We start from the raw sequence: 17,034 nt of genomic DNA, 5'->3' as shown, positions 1-17,034 counted from the left end.
TATGACAGGTCGGCACAACATTGAGGGCCGAAGGGCCTGTACTGTGCTGTTATGTTCTATGTTCTATGTTTTCTTTCACCTTCTGATATTGTGGACAGAGTGGTATCAAAGTATCATCAGTAGGTGGTGGGATTGACGACCTCTGATTTCGGTAGGCCTGGAATCTGGACTCAGGAACTCGGTGGACCATTGGACAGCAAGCTCCGCTGCAGTCAGAGTGGAACAGCGATAGGCCCACAACGGGGACTCAGTGGACGATGGAAGTGCAGTACTGGTGTGGAATGAAAGCGGAGCCCCTGCGCAGTCTTGAGGCGAGGCCCCGGCGTGGTCTGGAGGCAAGGCCCGGCACCGTCTGGATGCGAGGCCTGGCACGGTCTGGAGGTGAGGTCATGGCATGGTCTGGAGGCGAGGCCCCTGGCACTGTCTGGAGGTGAGGCCCTGGCACGGTCTGGAGGCGAGGCCCCCGGCACGGTCTGGAGGTGAGACCTGGCATAATCTGGAGTTGAGGCCCCCGGCACGGCCTTGGGTGGGGGGCAAGGCCTGGCATAGCTTGGAGGCAAGGTGAGGCTCAACTCAACGCATTATGCTTGAGGACAGTAATGCTGAACTTTTCATTTCTTTATTTTTCTGATTTAATGCTATGATTTTGTACCTAGGTACCTGGTAAGTAAGAATTTGAACTTCTTATTTCTTTTAATTTTGTAATTTATTCCTAAGATCCTGTGCCTAGGTAACTTTGTACCTAAGATATTGCCATAAGTGGTGACTTTGTAAACTCTCCACTGTGAGGTGGAGTGCTGTGGTCCATGTGACAAAAAAGGCTAATCCCTAATTTCACATGACACCCAAACACCCTCCCCATTAGTAGTTCAGTTTACACTGTGCAGAAAAACTGCCCATTAAATCAAAGCCTCCTTTGCTGGCTTGTGGACATGAGGGATCCTGTTAGAGAGAGGGAAAGCGAGCTTCCCGGAGCCTTGGTTACCATCTTCCCCACCAAAACAAAACCAAGTTCTCATTGCAGTTGGATCTGTCTGGAAATTTTACGGACGCCTTGCTTGCTCGTATGAGAGTGACAGGTTTCAAAGGGGAATTAATTGGGCTTGGAGCACTGTGGAGTGTTCTATCATTACAAGTTCTTTCACTGAGCCTTCAGTATTCATCAAGGATTGAATGACTATCCCAAAGCTGGCAGATGCTAATGTACCAAATGAATGGTTTCTGTATCCAGTCTGTTGACATCTCTGCTGCTATTGATAACATTAAGTAGCAATGATTCTACTTATCTGAATTTGTGAAAAAAATTAATTGTGGTGATAAAGCGAACAAAACCACTGTGACTTGTACAACAACAAACTGTTTGAAAGCACCAAATTCAACAAGAATAGAAAAAGGTATATCACCATTCTACAGTTGCTGTTTAATTTGACAAACAATTTTGGCATTATCTCTTCTGTTTGTTACATTCACACAATGAACGCTGTCACTTTAATGGGACAGGATGGTTTACAGCTCAATGTAACCTGCACAGCCCTCATAAAACAAATATAAACACGTTCCCTTGGAAACTTTTGACTCCATTCCAGATTTTTACAATCTTCAGGAGGATTTGGTTTACTTTGCAGTTCAGAGTATTCCTGCATCTGCATTCATGTGGGTTCCTGTGAAAAGCATTTTGGAATATTGCAGCCTTTTCAGATTTACAGCACAGAAACAGACCCTTCGGCCCAACTCGTCCATGCCAACCAGATATCCAAAATTAATCCAGTGCCATTTTCTAGCAGTTGGTCCATATCCCTCTGAACCCTTCCTATTCATGTACCCATCCGGATGCATTTCAAATGTTGTAATTGTACCAGCCTCCACCACTTCCTCTGGCAGTTCATTCCATGCATGCACCATCCTCTGCAAGAAAAAGTTGCCCCTTGGGTCCCTTTCAAATCTTGCCCGTCTCACCTTAAACCTATGTCCCTAGATTTGGATTCTCTACCCTGGGGAAAGAACTTGACTTTTCACCCTATCTATACTTGTCATGATTTTATAAACTTCTACTTCACTGGACTGTCTAAATCCATGCTAAACATCGACATTTAACATACAGTTTCCTTATCCAGAGGAACCCATGTACATTACTGGTTAAAAATTGTGTTCTCGCCTTGCTTTAACAATATTCCAAATCCCTAGCCTCAGCACTACTCTAGCCTGTGCACGCCCCCCACCCCCACCCACCCAATCTCCTTTGCAACAACCTTGGCTGCTTCCCAGCTGAAAATCTCTCCTCTGAGTTGTACCCAGAATTGAATATTTCCTGACAGCATTCATCTATATAGATTTATAAAAGAAGATCATTGAGAATAAATACCTTTGGCTGAGAATGCTTGCCTGCGTTGCTTAGACCTCTGAGTGTAGGAGTTGGGGTATCACGTTGAGGTTGTACAGGATGTTGGTGAGGTCTCTTCTGGAGATCTGTGTCCAGTTCTGGTTGCCCTGTTATAAAGAGAGGCTGGATTCGCTGGGGCTTTTCTCACTAGAGCATAGGAGGTTGAGGGATGACCTTATAAAGATTTATAAAGTCATGAGGAATACAGATACGTTGAATGGCATTTTTAAGCTAGGAGGAGAAAGATTTAAAAAGGATTTTACACAGAGAGTGGTTCGTGTGTGGAATGAACTTCCATAGGCAGTGGTGGGTAGTGTACAGTTACAATGTTTAAAAGATATTTGGATGTGTACATGAATAAGAAATGTTTGTAGGGATCTGAGCCAAGTACAGGCAGTTGGGACTAGTTTAGTTTTGGATTATGGTCAGCATGGCCTGGTTGGGCTGAAGGCATGTTTCCGTACAGTATGACGATGACTGTAGAAGTGGAGAAATAGACCGTATGAAACGCGAACAGGAAGAGGCTGTTTGGCCCCTCGAGCCTGCTTCACCATTCAGTAGGTTCATGGCTGATGCAACAGACTTCATGTCCATTTTCCTGCCCTTTCCCCACACCCTTGATTCCTCAACTGATCAAGATTCCATCTATCTCAGCCTTGAATATACAAAACAATTCTGCTCCCACAGCTATAGAGAGCCACAGAATCCCTACAGCGTGGAAGCTGACCATTTAGCCCATCAAGTCCACACCAACCCTCCAAACAGCATCCCACCATGACCCACTTCCCAAACCCTACCCTTTCTGTGTCTGATCCACCTAGCCTGCACATTCCTGGACACTACGGGCAATTTAGCATAGCCAGTCCACATAACCTGCACATCTTTGAACTGTGGGAGAAAACTGGAGCACAAGGAGGAAACCTGCTCAGATGCAGAGATAATGTGCAAACTGAACACAGATAGTCGCCCGAGGCTTGAATCGAACCTGGTACTAACTACTGAGGCACCGTGCTGTCCTAAAAGGCCAAATGCATGTAGGTAGGCCGGTTTAGTTTGGGAGCATGGTCAGCGTGCACTGTTTAGACCAAAGGGTCTGTTTCCATGCTGTATGACTCAGTGACTATGTGACAATTCAGTGGTAAGGAGAGAAGAAATTCCTTCTTATCTCAGTCATAAATTGCTGCCGCTTTATTCTGAGACTGTGCTGCATATGGAGAGAGGAAAGTGCATTTCTGCCTTGCCCGGGATAATTTAGCAATCCAATTGAGAGACGATGTAAAGACAGTAGTTTGGGAAAAGAAGCAAGTTATGCTGGTACAGTGGATCGTGCTGTAGAGTGTGAGATCTAGCCATGTTGTTGTACCATCAAATCTATACTGTGTAAATATGTTTGGTGTGGAAAGTAGTTACTTAAAATAGCAAGGTATTTCACATTTTTGCAGATAAACAAGAAAAATACTCTTTCAAATGTGTGTTTTTCACCCAGTTGGTCAGGGCAGCAATCCCATGATAATGATGAGCATATGCGCCTTCATTGAATGAATAACAACTTTTATATAAAATGTGCAGTGAATCTTCTGAAAGTTAGAAACAGAATTGTGGATCAAGTGGTTACAACCCTGACTCACAGTGTAATCCAGCAAGTTTAATGAGTACCCCACGGGTATTGAGACGGTAGGGCACTCATCCTGCTTTAGATTTAGTATAGCAGGCAGCGAAATAGGAAATTGCAATGATTATGGTGTAGTATCAAAACACTGCAGGGAACTGGCGTTTTTAGTGAGAGTAGCTGCATTAGTGTTTATGAATTGCTTTTAAATAGCTGACCAAATTTGCAGCTTTATAAATAGAGGCATTGAGTTCAAAAGCAAGGACATTATGCTGAACCTTCATGAAACACTGATTAGGCGGTAAATTTTAGATTCTCTGCTGTCGTGGAGATGCATTTTAAAAGTGTTGTGTCCTCCCCAGGATCTATAGAAAGAAGAGTCAATGGTAATGGTTAGATAACCTTTTTATTTAACATTCTGCTAACTATTAATACAAGACTATATATAAAATTCTGAAGAAAGGTCACTTGACCCAAAATGTTAACTTTGATTTCTCTTCACAGATGCTGCCAGACCTGCTGAGCTTTTCCAACAATTTCTGTTTTTGTTTCTGATTTCTTGCATCTGTAGATTTTTTTGGTTTTTATACATAGAATCACCTCTCTACACACTTCAGTATCATCATGCGATCTCTTGCATCACTACTGAGGAAGGTTCACTATTTCCATATTTGCATATTAATCATTTGCGCTGCAAGTATCACATTTCAAGTAGGATGTCAGAGCCTTGGAGAAGATATGGAAGTGGTTTACGGGACTGATATTAGGGATGAGGAGTGTCAGTTATATGGAGAGACTGGAGAAGCTGGGCAAGCTTCCCTGAGAACAATGAAGAATAGGTGAGAGGTAATACAAGTGTTCAAAATGGTGAAAACCTTTGATAGGCAGGCCAAGAAATTCTTTTCACTCTTGGGAAGATTCCACATATAGCCACCAGCTGGAGGAAATAGATTTAAGATAAATGATAAAAGAATCAGAGGGGTGAACATGAACCAAGCAGACTTGAAAGATCCAAAGCTGATGTATAAAACACAGTAGGAAATAGTCAATGAGCCATAGAGATATACTACACATTAACAGTCCCTTCGGTCCAACTCATCCCTGCTGACCAGATATCCTCTGTAAATCTAGTCCCATTTGCCAGGGGACTGTCCCCCTAAACCCTTCCTATTCATATGTCCATCCAGATGACTTTTAACTATTGTAATTGTACCAGCCCCCACCACTTCCTTCATTCGATACATGCACCACACTCAATGTGGAAAAGTTGCCCCTTAGGTCCCTTTTAAAACTTTCCCCTCTCATCTTAAACCTATGCCCTCTAGTTTTGGATTCCTCACCCTAGGGAAAAGGCCTTGCCCTCTCCATGCCCCTCATGATTTTATAAATCTCTGTAAAGTCATTCCATCAGCCTCTGACACTCCAGGGATAGTAGCCCCAGTCTATTCAGCCTGTCTCTACAGATCAAACTGTCTAACCCTGGCAACATCATTGTAAATCTTTTATGAACCGCTTCAAGTTTCACAACATCTTTCCTATAGCAAGGAGACTAGAATTGCATCCAGTATTCCAATAACGGCCTAACGAATGTCCTATACAGCTGCAAAATGACTCCCAACTTCTATGCTCAATGCATTGACCAATAAAGACAAGCATTCTTCACTAACCTATCTATCCGCGACTCCACTTTTAAGGAACTATGAACCTGCACTCCAAGGCCTCCTTGTTCTACAACACTCCCCAGGACCTTACCATTAAGTGTAAAAGTCCTGCCCTGATTTCACTTGGTGTTCTTGCCCTAGATTGCCATTCTGGTCAAACTGGTTACTTTTGGGACTTTGCCTGACTGGTTTATTAACATATGAGCTGATAATCAGTTTTTCTCAGAGAAGGTTGTGGGTTCAAATCACTTCTCAGGATTGAAGCAGCTGATCTGTCCTCATACTTCAATATGTTACTGATCCAATGTTGCATTGCCAGTGGTACTATACTTTGGCCTATCTCTTTGTTCAGCACTTTATAAAAATGAAACAGAGTTCTCCTGGTGACTTGGCCAACATGCATTTCTGAACCAATTCCCAATTGGATCTCTTTTACTGTTTGTGGACTCCACTGTCTATATTGGCTTTGTGCTTCCTTACTTTCCAACAATGACTACAATTAAAAAGTAATTCATTCACCATGAGGCACTTTGGACATGAAAGGTCCTAACCAAACACAAATCCTTTTGTCTGAATGAGTTCAACTATCCCAACATTTTAGCCAAGGATGGACAGGCATTAATCAGACTGTATCCCAACATGGCATTAGGAGGCAGGCCAATATTCAACTGCTTATGCCAAATGATGTCAATGTTTGAAAGAATTTCTGTCCATGGATAGATTGGAACTTCATACTTGATAGCTAAACATTTATCATCGAAAATTCACAACACACAGGGCTTGGCAACCATGTTGTAAATACAGTGTTGGCTGTTTAGACAACCACTTCTACCTGATGCTGTAATCTTCAGGGCTACTCTGCACTTTGATTTTCCTACTATCCACTTGGTCCCTCTCTCTGTACAGCCCCACAAGGTAATCCGTCTCACAAAGAGAATGCTGGAGAAACTCAGCAGGTCTGGCAGCATATGTGGTGAGTGAAACAGTTCATGTTTTGAGTCTTGTATGACTCTTCTTCAGAACAGTGATGATAACCCAAACTTTGTGAGACCTCTGTGAAGGTGAAACCAGAAGATGTGCATGTATTCATTAATGACAATTCCGTTGAAGTCAGGACAGTCCACAACCTGCTAACTGTGCAGACATTTCAGAGTCAGTTTTTCCAAGTCTGAGTGTCACAGCAATTTTATCGATTGGATTTGGGGTTCCTTCACCATCCGTGCAGGGGCTGAAGATTCAGAAAGGATCAGATGTCGCATCATTTTTTATATAAATACACCCAATTGAAAGACATAAGCTTCAGTTCAATTATGTTAGAACAAAAGAATTACAGCCATAAAATAAACATTACTAAAAGAAGACAAGAGATCAAAACTTTTGTCTTATACTCATCATGACTAGGACACAAGGAACAGACATGATAAAAGGGATGTGCATATATCCAGTTTGAGAAGTCAGTACTGATTGGTCGGGCCATTGTGACTACAGAGTTACAGCAGGAACAGTCTACTGTCAATCTTAGTTCTCAGACCAGGCAGGTAGACTCTGATTGGTCGGGAGGTTCCTGCCTGGATGAGAACAAGGTTGACAGTTAACTGTTGCATCACCATGCCAATGTTGGCCTAACAAATCAGCAACCTCATCTCATTCTGTAAGAATAAGGTGTCCCTTTTATTCTCAAGTGTGTTTCTTTCTTTAGAAAAAAACAACCTGTTCAGACAGTTAGCGCAGATGAGAACTACCCTTAAAGGAAGGAAGGAAATCAATAAAATCAGCATTATTCAACAAAAAAGGCAACTGGTTCAGATGTTTTATGAGCAGTTGGGTCTTGAACCCACGACATCAGGCTCAAATGTAGAAACACTACCACAGCACCGAAAGAGCCCCCTTGTTTGTTTCTTGTGTCTTAGTTTTTGTGAATGCAAGATGGAAACATTTGCCACCTTATCTCCTTTTAACATTATTTAAACTGAGTACTAACAAATGATTATACTAAATAACATCGATGGTTACATTTGTAAAAGGCATTTAACACGATAAAGCATCCCAAAGTTGGTTACAGAAATGAAAAACAATGGTTATTAGGATGCCTTTTCTAGCATACTGGTAGTGCATCTATATTTAGACCAGAAGGTCCAGGTTCAAGTCTCAACTGCCCTTGAAGATGTGCCTGATCAGGTTGGTTTTAAAAATAATTTTATTAACTATCTGAACAGCTTGGAACTCCTTCCTCTGGACAGGAGAACACTCAGAGGTGATCTGGCAGAGGTCTTTAAAATTATGAAGTCATTTGGTAAATTGGTTGTTATGAAAGTATTTCTCTACCTGGGGGAGGCCCGAACTAGGGACCATAAATGTGGCAGTCTCTAATTAATGCAAAAAGGGATTCAGTATAAACTATTTTACAAGGTGAACATGTGAAACTCATCCTTATTTGAAGTAGTTGAGACAAATAGTATTGACACAGTTTAGAAGAAACTACATGAGCACAACAGGGAGATGGGACAAGAGGAATGCTTGGTAGGGTTAAATAAAGAGGGTTGGGGCTCATTGGGAATGTTAAGAGTAGCATTGACATTTGAGGCCAATATCTTGTTTATCTTAATTCTTTTTCCTGTAGTAAAAATTACAAGTCATTCATAATTGAGTACGATCAGTCAGCAAGTTCATCGATCTACAAATAACTCGATGCATTTTCCCTTAGCAGCGATGCAGATTGAAGCAAGTGCAAATTCTGTTGTGACTACTGCTCTTTTTATTCATGTTGTTACTCCTTGGTACTTACAGAATCTGTAGGAACTGGATCGTCTCTGAATCATGTTGATCCACAATGGTCCATTTGATTTAATTATACATTAAATGCTGCATAAACTAAAAAAAACCTGTAAATAATTCAATAAATTGATAAATCAGTCAGTGACCGTGCTGAAATACTGCTCAATTTATTGAGCATCAGTCAGTGCTTGAATAAGTCAGTCAGTGCTTGAATATGATTGGTGACTCAGTGCTGGTAGTGACGATCACTCTCAACTACCTGACCATTCATTATTAGAACTGACTAAGTAGCCTCAATGGATTATGATTTCAACCTCTGATCCTGAACTACCGGTCTCAAAAACAGGTGTGATTATGGCTATCAGAATGTTGCTGAGAATGGAGGGCTTGAATTATAAGGAGAGGCTACATAGGCTGGGACATTTTTCACTGGCGTATAGGAAGTTAAGGGTTGATGTTATTGAGGTTAATAAAATTGTGTAGAGTATAGATCGATGAATGGCAGGTGTCTTTTCCTTAGGGTGGGGGATTTCAAGACTAAGTGGCATATTTTTAAGGTGAGAGGAGAAAGATTTTTAAAAAAATACGAGAGGCAATTTTTTTACACCGAGTGTGGTTCAAATGCAGAATGAACTTCCAGAGGAAGTGATGGATGTGGGTACAGTTGCAGCATTTAAAAGATATTTAGATAAGTACATGAATAAGAAACATTTGTAGGGATACAGGCCAAGTGCAGGCAGGTGAGACTAGTTTAGTTTGGGATTACGGGTGGCAACGACTGTTTGGACTAAAGTGTCTATTTCCATGCTGTACGACTCTCCTAGCAAACATTATTTTTAGAATGTAAATAGCAAAGGATGGGTCATGATCCATCACTTTCTGGGCTATGGGCCCAGAAGGCTTCTGTAGTGCCCTGACAGACCAATTAGAATCCACCTGCAACCAGTCTCAACACTAACCAGCCAGCTGTCATTGTGTCCAGACTAACCAATGATTGTACACTGTCAATTAACCATTCAGTGACAGCCACAGTAACCCAATTAAGCTGCCATTCATTTGTGTTAACAACTTGATTAATGAACACATTTTACTGACAAATTTATACCTGAATCTAATTAAATATTTAGATATTTTCTGACCAACCTGTTCAGAGATGTTATTACACACCTCAGGAGTAGCTGGGTCTTGAACCCAGGCTTAGCTTAACTTGCCTCACGCTACGAGAGTTCAAATCAAGTGCACAAGCTTTGGTGCTATTATTGATTGACCCCTGTATTGCTTATGCATCTCAATCAGCACTGTGGGTGCCTGTGTACTTCAGCTTATAGGTAGTTCATTGTACCGCAATGGGAAAACTTGATGCATTTATCAGACCTTTATTCTGAAAAATGAGATTGCTTCACTGCTGCTTTGCTTTACTGGGGCCAGTGCAAGGGTCAATACTCCTGCACAATCAGGTACAGTTTCAGATAGTGACAGATTTCCCTCACTCTCTTGAATTATTGAACTGTTTGTGCTCATTATCAGAAGGCATGATAACTAATGCTCTTCCTATTAAAACATTCAGATGATTTTTTTTAAATGAATGGTAGTGTTTACAGTTTCCATATTAGCTAACCTGGTAAACTGTGGGTTTCAGGTTTTTTCACCTATGGACCATAAATTGCAGATAGTGATAGTTAAATACAGACACTGGGTTAACCTCACAATTGCGCTTTCATTACAGAGCACACAATTATATTGAGCAAAGTTTTCTCAATGCTGCTTTTGAAGGTCTATAAAAAGCACATTATAACCCTTCCAAAGCTATGTAGCTAAACACATTAGTTATTGTGAAACTGATCCACTAATTCTATTGAAGGAGCTTTCTTTAATGTATCCTTCACACCAGTTTTCTGCTGTCATCAGTGACAATAGCCAGGGGGTAGTTTTCACCATAACTGCTTGGGTGGTAATCCCTGCAGAGAAATATGCCTGCCTTTCATCAGATCTTCCTGACAGCCATTCAATTGAGACTACTCTCTACAGGAAGCTAATTGCCACATCAAACCTCCTTAAACATTCTCAAAATGTCCCCAAAGCAACAGGTTTGGCTTGAAAATTTTTTTTCCATTTTGCCTCCATAACTTCCACATGGTCCATTTCCGACACTACCCTTCCTTTCCTTGACCTCTACGTCTCCATTCAGGAGAATAAACTGTCCACTGCCATTCACCACAAAGCCGCTGACTCCCATAGCTACCTCCACTACAGTTCTTCACACCCCACATCCTGCAAGGACTCCATCTGATTCTCCCAGTTCCTTTGCCTATGCCGTATCTATTTGGATGAAGCCACCTTCCAAAACAATACTGCTGACATGGTTTCCTTCTTCAGTAACTGTGGTTTACCGCCCACTGTGGTTGACAAGGTCCTCAATCACATCTGGCCTATCAGCCGTGCTTCCACCCTTGCCCCTTCCCATCACTCACAACTATGTAACTGGGTTCCCCTTATCCTCACTTTTCATTCCACCAGCCTCCACTTTCAAAGAATCATTTTCTGCCATTTCAGACAACTCCAGCAGAACACCCCCACCAAACACATCTTCCAGTTATTCCCCATGTCTGCAATTCGCAGGGAACCATTCCCTCTGGGACACCCTAGACCATTCCTTAACGAACACAAACTCCCCTTTCCCCTTCCCATGGCATGTTCCCATGTAACTGTAGAAGACGCAACACCTGCCCCTTCATCTCCTCCCTGTTCACTATCCAAGGGCCTAAAGAGGTGAAGCAGCATTCCACCTGTACCTCCTCCAATCTGGTCTATTGCATCCTCTGCACCCAATGTGGCCTGCTCTACATTGGAGAAACCAAACGCAGCCTGGGTGACCGCTTTGCAGAAAACCTGCAGTCGGTGCACAATCCTGTAGCCGGTCATTTTGACACAGCGTCCTGCTCACATCCCCATGTGTCTGTCCTCGTCATGCTGCAATGCTCCTGTGAATCACAGCACAAACTGGAGGAACAGCATCTCATTTTCAGACTAGACACTTCACAAGCTTCTGGACATAAAATTGAGTTCAATACCTACGGATTGTGAACCCATTCCCATTCTCATTCCTTTCTTTTATGTTAGGTGTTCTGTTCTCCATCACCATGTGCTCTCTCCCCTTCCCCCACTCCAGTCAGCCTGTCTGTTCTTTCCACTTTGGCAGTTAGATGCACATTCTCACATTCTGATCACTTACTCTGCTTTATCAATATCCTTTCTCCCCGGGCACTCCACCAACCCCACCATTGCATAACTTTTTGTTTTCACTGACACTGACAATGCAAAAGTGAATTTAGGGTTCATTTGGATTTCAGAGCAAGAGACAAAAACAGAAATTGCTGGAAAAATTCAGGTCTGGCAGCATCTGTAGAGAGAAATCAGAGTTAACGTTTTGGGTCTAATGACCCTTCCTTAGAAGTTTCAGAAGGGTTTTCAGAAGACCCTACTTTTTTTCTGATTTCCAGCACCCACGGTTCCTTCGGTTTTGTCCAAAGTGTGAGTCCATTTAGCAGGGATTCACATGAACTTTGTGCTGGAGTTGCATTGTGTACTGCACAAAGCACTCTTCATTGATATGAAAGCAATGTGTATTCAGCATGTTCAAATACAAAAAACAAGTTACGGAATGATTGTTCTGATTTTGTTCTTATATATAGAGTCATACAGGATGGAAACAGGGCCTTCGACCCAACCAGCCCATGCCAACCATAATCCCAAACTAAATTAGTCCCACCTGCCTGCACTTGGCACATATCCCTCCAAACATTTCTGATTCATACGCTTATCCAAATGTCTTTTAAAGTTGTCACCCCATCCACCATTGAGGAGGTGATGGCCTAGTGGTATTATCACTGGGCTGTTAATTCAGAGATCCAAATAATGTTCTGGGGACCAGGTCTGAATACCACCATGGCAGATGGTGAAATTTGAATTCAATAAATATCTGGAGTTAAGGGTCTCACAATGACTGTGGATCCATTGTCAATTGTTGGGAAAAACCCATCTGGTTCACTAATGTCCTTTAGGGAAGGAAATTGCCATCCTGACCTGGGCTGGCCTACATGTGACTCCAGACCCACAGCAATGTGGTTGACTCTTAACTGTCCTCTGGGCAATTAGGGATGAGCAATAAATGCTGCTTAGCCAATGATGCCCTCATCCTGTAAATGAATAGAGGAAAAGAAACTTCCTCTGGAAGTTCATTTCACACATGAGCCACTCTCTATGTAAAAAAATTGCCTGTCAAGTCTTCTTTAAATCTCTCTTCTCTCACTTTAAAAATATGCCCTTGGTGTTGAAATCCCCATAACAGAGTTAGGGTTAGGGTTAGCGTTAGGGTTTCCCTGGGGAAAATGCTCCTGCCATTCACCTTTTCCATTTACCTTATGATTTTATAAATCTCTATGAGGTCACCCATCAACCCCTTACGCTCCAGTAAAAAAATGCACCAACCTATTCAGCATCTCCTTTTGATACATACCCTCTATTCCTGGCAACATCCTGGTAAATCTTTTCTGAACCCTCTCCAGCTTAATAATGTCCTTCCTGTAACAGAGTGACCAAACTGGACACAGTACTCCAGAAGAGGCCTCACCAACATTCTCAACATAACATCCTAGCTCCTGTGCTCAAATCTCTGAGCAATGAGAACAAGCATGCTGAATACCTTTTTAATTGCCCTATCTATAAATGATGTAAACTTCAAAGAATTATGTACCTGAAGCCTTGGTCTCTCTGTTCTACAACACCACACAAGGCCGTACTTCTAACTGTACAATTCCTGCCCTTTTTGCTTTACCAAAATGCAATACTTCACATTTATTCAAATTAAACTCCATCTGCAAATCTTTAGCCCATTGACCTGATGCATCAAGATTTCTTTGTAATCTTTGACAACTTTCTTCACTGTCCACTACACCAACAATTTTGGTGTCATCTGCAAATGTAGCTACCATGCTTTCTGTATTTTCATCCAAATCGTTTATATAAGTGACCAACAAAAGTGGACCCAGCACTGCTCCCTGTGGAACACCTCTGGTCACAGGCCTCTGGGCTGAAAAACTACCCTCTACCACCATCACCTCTCTTCTGCTGTAATGCTAATTTTGTATCGACTTGGCAAGCTCACCCTGAAACCCATGTATCTAACTTTATCTCACCCAGAAACCCATGTATCTAACCATCTATCTAATTAGTCTACACACTTATTATTAAATTACTAATTCTTCCCTCATGTTTGCCTTACAAGTAAATGTTCAGTTGGATTTCTCTGCATTAATACAATATTAAATATTCCTTTTCTGTGGAGACCTGTCCAAGAGAGAGATGTGTGGAGTCTCAAGGTGGACAGAACATTGATATGAGCAAGCCACTGAAAACAATGGATTTTAAATATGTCCTTTACTTTTCCTTCAAGTACCTTAGCATGGCAATAGTTTGTAATCCAGAATAAAAACCAAAAGAACTGCAGATGCTGTAAATCAGGTGAAAAATCAAAGTTGCTGGAAAAGTTGAGCGGGTCTAGCAGCATCTGTGAAGGAGAAAACATAGTTAATGTTTTGGGTCCGGTGACCCTTCCTCAGAACTGTTTCTCAGTTCCTCAGTTTCTAATCCAGGCCTGCTAGACTGTTCTTCATCTCCAGCTGACAATTGATGATGCTTAAGAAGATTATGGTTGGGCTGAGTAATGAGGTGCTGAGTGCTCTCTTAATGCTGAGTCTCCGTTAGTAGTCATGTCAGATACGTGGTGTAAATGCAACTCTGAATGCTACAGTCAACACTGAAATGTTCCCTGTAAGTAAGCTCATGAGAAAGAGTGTCTTTAAGCAGGAGAGTCTTTTTGACCCAGCGACTGTTTGGAACGTGAGAGATGGAGTGTTTGAGGCAAATACCATAAATGCCCACAAGAGAAAGTTACTATATTGTGTAAGACTGAAAGGAAGAGAAGGTTAAGTCAAGAATTTGTGGTGAAGTTGGGATTGATGAACACGTTCAAAGTGTAATTTCCAAAATGGATTAGTTGAGCAGAAACCAGGATGCGGTTGGACATGGGCAGTGACATATGGGAACGCCACCATCTTACCAGTCATCGTATCATCTTGGATATATTTCAAACCTCTTCCATCGGCACAGGGTCAACATGCTGGAATTCCTGGATTCCCTTCCAAACAGATCACAGTGACTGAAGAAGGCAGCTCACCTTCTGATGAATAACTCAGAATTGTCCATCAATCCTGGTCTTATGAGTGAGTGTCACACCCTGTGATTTAATGGTTATCATTTTAATGAAGTTGGGCTGAATGGCCTGTTCCCATGTTGTAAGTACTGTGTAATTTTATTTGATTCTATTTATGATCACACACTACAACATCCAAAAATTACAATGTCAGCCTTTCAACTAATTCAGTTGGTCTTCATTTTCTCATGTACTTACCTAACTACCCTTGTCGGAGATGCAAAAGCACTGTTTAAGCAATAGTCTACAATGCAACCTTGTAAAATTACTTCAGATTGTTTTCCATGTCTATCTGTAGTATGTGTAAAGTATGATGACTGGAAATTATAAGGAGGATAGTGTAGAACACCAAATAGGCATGTAAATTAGTGGAATTGGGAGAGACGTAGCAGATGAAATTCAATGTGCAGAAGTGTGAAGTGATTCATTTTGGTTGGAATAACATGGAGAGACGACATTTCTACAGCATAAAAATAATACATTTCCAGTTCATTCCAGTTCCAAAGAGGAATCATATTGGACTTTCTTTCCGGCTGGAGCTGCTGGAATTCTCCAGAACTTCCTGTTTATATTTCACATCTCGATTCTTTGGAGTAATTTGCTTTTGTTTAAACTGATGAGGAGGAAGGGAATGGAAGAATATAATAATACATAAAAGAAGAAGATAGTAGGTACTTCGAAGATAATATCCTCACCATAGGCTATTGGGCTGAATAGTCTGTTGTTGTGCTGTAAACATTGTGTAATCCTAATGCAGTTGGGCATCCACCCCAGCTATTCTTTCTTCTTTACTGGCTGAAGAATCACAGAGTTAGAAACTACCCTGGGGTTGAACATATTGGATGAAAAGAACTGTTGTGACTAATTTAGTCACAATTTTTAATTAGATAATAACTTCAAGATTTTAATTAGCAAGAAGGAGAAAGTTAATGGGTTTAGAATGTAAATACAACCTGTACTACACAATGCAATGGGCTGAATAGCCTCCTTCTATGCCTCCATTTTGATGATAAAGTCAAAGGAATTTCAAAAATGACATATTGTGTTTCTCCTTTCAGTGTTGTAAATACACAAATGAAAAATGGTGCCACTCCACTCTATTTGGCCAGTCAGGAAGGACACCTGGAGGCTGTTGAATACCTTGTGAAAGAATGTGGAGCAGATCCACATCTCCGGGCCAATGATGGGATGACTGCGCTCCACTCAGCAGCACAGATGGGACATAACACTGTCATTGTCTGGCTGGTAAGTTTCAGTCTTGGGGCACCAGGCTAGGTTGAGCTACGCGGGGCTGATCAATAGCTATAGCGAGAACTGGCCAGGTTTGTCCTGCCTTTAGTTTAGTTGGTACACATTGTGTATTCTCACAAGCAAAACCATTCAGATGAATTTTCAATCTGTACCATGTTATCCAATTGTTTCTGCCAACTAATGGACAGTGCCCTGAACATAAAACACATTCTTTAGCATTTTCTGGATTGGAAATTGGATTGGAGCCTAGAATGTATAAATTAGGAACAACTTGAAGGTTTTCATAGGAAGAGAGGTGAGTGGAAAGTCTTAAAAGAGGGAAGTCCAGAGTATATCATTCCAGCAGCTGTGCCACTGATGGTAGGATAAATTATGAAGTTAGAAGATGGACAAAAGGACAAGCTCGAGAGATAGAGTATTGGAGTTGGTCCTAGAGAGTAGGGATTACCTGATAACCTACAACGTTGCAATGGAAAGGTTTAAAAGAGTAGACAACAATTTGACAGGGGATCTTAAAAAAAAAGCAAGAGTGTTGAGTGATGATCAACAAGGTTGTTGGGGATTTTCCACGGGGTACTTGTGACCACCCACTCTTGTATCAACTCTTTCAGTTTTGTTTTGAGTCAACCACCAACCATGCAGTGCACTGCTGTACGTAATCCCTAGCAGCCTTGGTAAGCAGAATATGAGAAGACAGCATTTGAGGGGCAAAACACATATTGGGAAGGTGTCTTCTGTTCCATGAGTTGATGTTCCTTTCTTGTAATGTGTTCTACATTGGGCAATAGTTTAAGAGGCGTTCTTTTCCAGGATCATTGCTTTGTTCCAAGTTGAGGGTACTATAGTTTGAGTAATGGTGTAGAGTTGAATAAATGCTGATCACTGAGAGTGACAGTACAGAAACCAGTTCGTGAACCCCAATAGACCTCCCTTGAATTGCAAATTACAAAAATGAAAGAACATAATTACTTGCATTCACATGGTTCACTCAATAACATCTGATTGAATTGAAATTTGAAAGAGCAATACAGAGTATTAAGGGATGACAGGACATTAATTTGTACCCACAACTGACTGGATATTGGTC

At 41.5% G+C, this 17,034-nt stretch overlaps 1 protein-coding gene across 3 annotated transcripts in view; it reads left to right on the top strand.

Annotated features, from left to right (window-relative positions):
* Window positions 1–17,034, top strand: part of espn (espin) — a 168,568-nt gene that overhangs the window by 33,823 nt on the left and 117,711 nt on the right. For all 3 annotated transcript variants that reach the window (XM_048561676.2, XM_059655668.1, XM_048561674.2), the window contains exon 3: window positions 15,755–15,941. In XM_048561676.2, coding sequence (XP_048417633.1) covers window positions 15,755–15,941 — 187 coding nt within the window. The remainder of the gene's footprint in view (window positions 1–15,754; window positions 15,942–17,034) is intronic.

The sequence above is a fragment of the Stegostoma tigrinum genome, chromosome 28 (assembly GCF_030684315.1).
Source record: "Stegostoma tigrinum isolate sSteTig4 chromosome 28, sSteTig4.hap1, whole genome shotgun sequence".
Classification (NCBI taxonomy): domain Eukaryota; kingdom Metazoa; phylum Chordata; class Chondrichthyes; order Orectolobiformes; family Stegostomatidae; genus Stegostoma; species Stegostoma tigrinum.
This window is presented reverse-complemented; position numbering and strand designations above follow the sequence as displayed.